The sequence below is a fragment of the Notolepis coatsorum genome, assembly GCF_963971535.1.
Source record: "Notolepis coatsorum genome assembly, chromosome: 14".
NCBI classification, from domain to species: Eukaryota; Metazoa; Chordata; class Actinopteri; order Aulopiformes; family Paralepididae; genus Notolepis; species Notolepis coatsorum.
The window spans coordinates 81381016-81388515 of NC_140178.1; the positions used below are offsets into that span (position 1 = coordinate 81381016).

Consider the following 7500-nt stretch of genomic DNA (forward strand, 5'->3'; position numbering starts at 1 on the left):
TCAAAGTCATTGCCGAGCCGCAGAACAGCGGAGAATGTGTGTTTACAGTACCCAGCGTTGGATCAATAAACGCGATCGATATTTGGAATGGCGATCAGGAATTGGAATCATCTTTTTGGAGAACATCTGATCTGAGGTAAGGAATCTATTTTACCAGTCTTGGCATGGCCCGCTTCTATAGCATGCATAAGTACACATATACTATCGATAATCTAGTTTATTTGAAAACGATTCATAAATAGGCAGAAAAATTACAACTTTTTTTGTGTATTCCAGTATATTCCAGTAAAGGGCGATTATCACAGAATTTTCTGAAATGTTCTGGAACTTTCATAAAACGAGTATAAATTCAAATGGTATAAAACGGAAATGAACCGATTAAAAAACAATCCGTTTTGACAATGTTGACTGCAAACAAGTCATTGATAAGTGATGGCCATATTATACACATAGTTTAAGATATAGTTTATGCGTTCGCAAATATGAGAGCTCTATCATTGAAGTGGGTGGTGACACGCAACAGGGTTCCGGGGCACCGGACCCGTGGCATGGAAAGTGTTAATGTGCACTGTCCCTGGGTAAAAAATAAATAAACAAACTTAAACAAACTTAAACTGTACATGGCACCAACACCATTATAAAGTTTGCAGACGACACAACGGTGGTGGGCCATCAAAAACAACGACGAGTCGGCCTATAGGGAGGAGGTCCAGCATCTGACAGCATGGTGCACCGACAACAACCTGGCCCTCAACACCAAGAAAACCAAGGAGCTCATCGTAAACTTCAGGAAGAGCTGGCACGCATGCCTCCATCCATATCAATGGCACGGAGGTTGAACGTGTCTCCAGCTTCAAGTTCAACACATCAGATAGCTCACCAGTGTCTCTTTTTCCTGAGGAGACTGAGGACAACCCACCTGTCTACTATAGGAAGGAAAATGGTTGCCATGTGTTACCATTCATAAACGCCTCACAACATGGTCACATCTCCGTGGCTGTATCTAGAGTAGGTTAATTGGAAACCGCATAATACCATTTTGTTATTACAGCAGGCAAGGACAATAAATTCTTCAGGTCTAGACAACAAGGACGAGGTAATCAACTTCCCTTGGCATCTGTGGAAATTAGGCCAGTGTAAGACCAGCGCCATGCAGCACTGAGCTTGTGACACTGTGTAGAGGGGAATATATTAGCCTTTGAAGTCCATATATTTCGAATGAAAAACACCATGCCCTTGTTCTATTTGGTTACAGTTGTCTTTGTTATGAGGATAATGAGCTTGCTAAGCAGTATTCTTTTGCTTATGTATTATGTATTCTATTTGGGAATATCCACACAAGACACGAAGTTCAGATACAGGAAGAGACAGCGGCGGAAGTGAGCAGGGTGTGTAGAGTGAACAGCATTGATGAGTGTTTTACCCCAGCATGACGATGAAGAAGTCCAGCCGGTTCCACGTGTCGCCCAGGTAACAGCGCTTGCCAAAGATGCCCAGGGCCACCATCTTCACCACCATCTCCAACGCAAAGAATGTGTAGATTAACGCATCAAAGAGCTGGGAGGAGAGCGATAGATAGATAGATAGATAGATAGATAGATAGATAGATAGATAGATAGATAGATAGATAGATAGATAGATAGATAGATAGATAGATAGATAGATAGATAGATAGATAGATAGATAGGGGAGAAGGATGAAAATACTTTGTGTTAAACAAATCATTCAATCAATCTTTTTTGCAGGTTGTTCTTTGTTACTGCATAAAAACTGTTCTTTATTCAGGACACAATACAGCATAATTAATAGACACACCACAGACATTGAAAGACAGACAGACACACACACACAAAGCAAACAAAAGAGTGTACACTAACAAACTGAATCTCTTATGCGCCCGTGCACACACACACACACGTGCGCACGCACGCACACACACACACACACACACACACACACACACACACACACACACACACACACACACACACACACACACACACACACACACACACACACACACACACACACACACACACACACACACACACACACACACACACACACACACACACACACACACACACACACACACACACACACACACACACACACACACGTCAAACCCCCTAACCACTCTTCTAATTTCCTTCCCAGTCCACAAAGCACATACAAAAATGTATCTGAAGCAGCAACTTTCAGGCTGATTAGGGTAAGTGCACGATTGGTTCACCGGATGTGCAGACCAATGAAAACACTTGTCTCCTCTTCAAACAGATTCTTAATGGATGTAATAACCTGTGTACAGATTGGAGACCGATTGTGTATCTAGTAGTAAGCACCCTTCATATGACAAATCTGTTAGTGTGTGCGTGTGTGTGTGTGTGTGTGTGTGTGTGTGTGTGTGTGTGTGTGTGTGTGTGTGTGTGTGTGTGTGTGTGTGTGTTACAGTGTTTGTTTGCGCATTTGCATATTGTTCATTATCAGTTAATGGAGACAAATTACATGATGAACTTGACAGTGCGTGTGAACTCTGTGAGTGTGCATGGCTGTCTGAGTTGGTGTGTTCTATCAAACCACTGATTCCCAGTGCTCATACTGTGGGCAATTAAAATAACCAGAAATATGACTCTAACCTGAGAATTTATTGTCACAGGTTAATGGGGAACTACACCCAAATTAAGAATTCCAATATGTTATTTCCATGGCCTACACAGTTCTATAAAGATTTGTGAACATGAGAGCTACTCTCTCATAAAGCCAGAAACCAGAGAAGTAAGACTTAAACTTGTGATGTCATCAGGTATAGAGGTAGAGTCTGGAGCGGCTCCATAGACAACTAGAAAGGTGCGCTCAGTAGACGGGCCAAACATAGATCTCCCCACATTATTCCTATTACATTATTACAACTATGTACTATACACTGAGTAATACTATGTACAATATACACTGAGCCCTACTATATACACTATACACACTCAGTACTCTACACACTGAGTACTACTATGTACTATATAAACCAAACCTTTAAAATGTGCAGGTCATTGACACTTACACCCATAAGTCTGTATAACAAACGGTTCATGAGATATGAAAGGGGTGGGGCTTATTTCAATGGGCAATGATGACATTTGATTAATAAATGTTTTAAATGCATATGTATATCAATGACAATAGATTCACTATGGCATCTTGTAAAGAGATGCCAGAGACTTTCTTTTGATATTTTTATTGGTTTTTTTAAAGATTTTTCACATACAGTTACTTACATTACAAAACACACATTGGGACAGAAGGGGGGGGGGGGGGGTCCTCCAGTTCATCTATGCCGTCATCCACATCATATGCCAGCAAAAACAGATACAAAAGAAATACAAGCAAAAAAGGAAATCTAACCCAGACAGGCACTGCACAGTACTGCACTTGCCTCGAGCCCATTCACATGTAGGCATACATATATATACATATATTATTTTTTTCTATCCAAAGTCTGTCCATACAATGGGGCATTGGGCCTTTAGAAGGATCTGAGAAATTGTAGCAGGAAAGTAGTCCAATAGTGGGGCCCACACATCCTGAAAGGGAGCGTCGTTGCCTCTATGCATTGCACAGAGTCTTTCATGGGGTAGCACACCGAAGATCTCTCTGTACCACATCTGTATGGATGGAGGCCTATCCTTAATCCAGTTTATCAGAATGCATTTCCGGGCTGAAAGCAGAAGTTTATCAAATAGTTTGAATTGTAAGGGTGTCAAATTAATTTCCTTTGATGGGAGTCCCAGTAAAAAAAGCTCCCGGATCTTTCTTTATTTTCACCTTGAAAATGTCGCGTGCCACTTGGCCCCAGAACCTGGATATACACTTACATTCCCAAAAGTAGTGATAGTAGGTGCCCAGATCTGTTTGACATTTCGAACATAATGGAGATATTGAACGGTCCATTTTGTTTAGTAACACAGGTGTGATGTGTAATCTGTGAAGAATTGTATATTGTGTTTCTCTTAGTCTGTTACAAGTATAAACCTTTTTAACTGAGTCAATGGCCTCCTGCCAGTCGTCTTCAATATATTCACTGTTAAAATCTCTTTCCCATTTGTGGAGGGATGGTAACTCCTGTGAGTCCAGTGAGTACAGCAGTGAGTAAAACGCTGAGATGAAATGTGATACCTTACTACAGTTGGATAAGAAGTTCTCTGTTTTACTGTAAAGGGAGCCCATTGGCGTTGGCAGCTGTAGTGAGTTAATAAAATGTCGTATTTGCAAGAAACCAAAAAAAGTTTCTCTTGGGAGGTTAAATTGTGTTTGCAGTTGCTGAAACGACATCAACACACCATCCCTAAACAGATCCCCCAATAAACGAAGCCCTAGTGAGTGCCAGGTCTTAAAGATGGCCGAACTGCGCCCAGGTCCAAATTCATGGTTGCTAGAGATTGGTATTAGCAATGATCTTAGGTCTCCTCTCCCTGTGTAGATGGTAATCTGTCGCCACACTCTGATAGAGTTATAGATAATTGGATTGCCTCGTATCTCCCTATGAATCTTATCTTTATTACCGGTTACCAGTGCCCATAGTGAGTTTGGTGAGCAGCCCCACGAGTCCACACAGTTCTTATTGTGTAGATAGGCTTGTAGCCATTCCCAGATGTAACGAGCGTGACAGGTCCAGTTATAGAAGAGTATATTTGTCATGGCAAGGCCCGCTTTACTGGTTGGTAGCTGCAAGATTTTAAATCTTTGCCTGGGTCTCTTTCCATGCCAAATGAACTTAGAAAAAGCCTTCTCCAGATCTTTAACATCTTTTTTGGATACCCATATGGGAAGCATTTGTAAGGGGTATAGAAGGCGGGGTAGAATGTTCATTTTTATTAGACTCGCCCGTCCCATGACCGATAGTGGGAGGTCATGCCACCGTTCCAGATCTCTCTTAACCGCTGTGGTGACTGGGGCCAGATTCAGACGTGCCATATCTTTTAAGTTGGGAGAGACTTTAATGCCAAGATATGTGAATCCTGACGTAGTCCATTTAAAAGGAAAATTATCTGGGATGTCTGATTGGGTCAGGGTTCCTATTGGCATTGCCTCAGATTTACGTTGGTTAATTTTGTAGCCTGAGATAGCGCCGAAGTCTTTAACAATTGACAGGACAGTAGGCACTGACCTCTTCGGGGAGGACAGAAACAGTATAATGTCATCTGCATATAGAGCTATTTTGTGGGGGGTGCCCCCTGTCGTGAGTGAGACCCCCTCAATTTCATGATGACACCGGATAGCCTCTGCTAGCGGTTCGAGTGCTACGGCAAACAGTAATGGGCTTAGGGGGTCCCCTTGCCTTGTGCCTCTTGCCAAGGGGAAAGGCTCAGAGCAGGTACCATTGGTAAGGACACAGGCCATGGGAGAGTGGTAGATGGTTTGAATCCACTTAAGGAAATCCCCTCCAAGTCCATATCTCTCCATGACATCGAACAGGTACCGCCATTCTACTCTATCAAAAGCGTTCTGCGCGTCGAGTGACACTGCTAGCGCTTTGTGTTTCAGCTGATTAGAGTACTGTATAACATTCAGTAACCGCCTCACGTTTGCAATGGAGTGTCGGCCTTGTACAAGACCTGTCTGGTCTGGGTTTATTATCAGAGGCAGCAGTCCCTCTATCCTCCTTGCTAATAATTTGGAGAGTATTTTACTATCCACCGCTATCAAGCTAATGGGCCTATAAGAGCCACACACGTCGGCTGGTTTATCTTTTTTAAGGATGAGAGATATATTAGCCAAGTTCAGAGTTTGGGGAAGACTGCCTCTTTGTAATGAGTCTGCATACATCTCTCTCAGAGGTCCGACTATAACCTTACTCATTTTTTTATAGAATTCTGGGCCATAACCGTCCGGGCCTGGGGCCTTACCCCCTTTAAGGGTTTTTATCATTTTGAGTATTTCTTCCTCTGTTATATCTTTACAGAGAGACTCTCTGTGTTCTTCAGATAGTGATGGAAATGTTATTTTATCAAGAACGTTTTTCCTCTGCAAGTCAGAGGTTCCACACTCTGAAGAGTATAACTTTTGATAAAAGGATTTCATAATTCTATTTATATCCTTAGAGGTGATAGGGGCTAACTTCGTTGTCATCTTTGAGGGAGGTTATTGTGTTAGAATTCTGTTTACCTTTAGCCAGTCGAGACAAAAGTCGACCTGGTTTGTTTCCCGATTCATAGAACTGGTGATTTGCAGCGTAGCTGGTGGACTTAGCTTGTTTTGTCAGAAGTTGGTCTAGAGCTGAACGGGCGGCATCTAGTTGTTTTGCCAAATTATTAGCCCAGGAACGTTTACATTCAGATTCCAATTTTAATATACATTTTTCAAGTTCCAATTGATTTTTGATGGCCTCTTTTCGTTGAGCCGAATTATACATCACATGTTTGAGTTTATGTTGTTTGGACTGTCCTGTCTCCTCCCCTGTCTCCTACCCTGCCTCCTCCCCTGTCTCCTACCCTGCCTCCTACCCTGCTTCCTACCCTGCTTCCTACCCTGCCTCCTGCCCTGCCTCCTACCTCCTACCCTGCCTCCTACCCTGCTTCCTACCCTGCTTCCTACCCTGCCTCCTGCCCTGCCTCCTACCTCCTACCTCCTACCTCCTACCCTGCCTCCTACCCTGCCTTCTGCCCTGCCTCCTGCCCTGCCTCCTGCCCTGCCTCCTACCCTGCCTCCTCCCCTGCCTCCTGCCCTGCCTCCTGCCCTGCCTCCTCCCCTGCCTCCTACCCTGCCTCCTGCCCTGTCTCCTGCCCTGCCTCCTGCCCTGTCTCCTACCCTGCCTCCTGCCCTGCCTCCTGCCCTGCCTCCTGCCTCCTACCTCCTGCCCTGCATCATACCCTACCTCCTGCCCTGTCTCCTACCCTGCCTCCTCCCCTGCCTCCTGCCCTGCCTCCTCCCCTGCCTCCTACCCTGCCTCCTGCCCTGCCTCCTACCCTGCCTCCTACCCTGCCTCCTGCCCTGCCTCCTGCCCTGCCTCCTGCCCTGCCTCCTCCCCTGCCCCCTGCCCTGCCTCCTCCCCTGCCTCCTACCCTGCCTCCTGCCCTGCCTCCTGCCCTGCCTCCTGCCCTGCCTCCTACCCTGCCTCCTACCCTGCCTCCTACCCTGCCTCCTGCCCTGCCTCCTACCCTGCCTCCTGCCCTGCCTCCTGCCCTGCCTCCTGCCCTGCCTCCTGCCCTGCCTCCTGCCCTGCCTCCTGCCCTGCCTCCTGCCCTGCCTCCTGCCCTGCCTTCTACCGTGCCTCCTGCCCTGCCTCCTACCCTGCCTCCTACCCTATACACACTGAGTACTCTACACACTGAGTACTACTATGTACTATATTGTACTAACCAAACCTTTAAAATGTGCAGGTCATTGACACTGCAGTCAGCCTGCTGTTCTCTCTCTCTCTCTGTGTGTTTGTGTATATGTGGACCAATGTTAGCTCCGCGTGGCTAACGATAGTTTACCCCGAATTAAATGATGACTAGGTTGCAAAGC

At 45.2% G+C, this 7500-nt stretch overlaps 1 protein-coding gene across 1 annotated transcript in view; it reads right to left on the minus strand.

Moving 5' to 3' along the window:
* Positions 1-7500, minus strand: part of LOC311240583 (voltage-dependent T-type calcium channel subunit alpha-1I-like) — a gene marked incomplete at its 3' end in the record, with an annotated part of 344683 nt that overhangs the window by 333630 nt on the left and 3553 nt on the right. Inside the window, 1 exon segment of the mRNA XM_084329158.1 lies at positions 1424-1557. Within this exon segment, the coding sequence (XP_084185284.1) occupies positions 1424-1557 (134 nt within the window).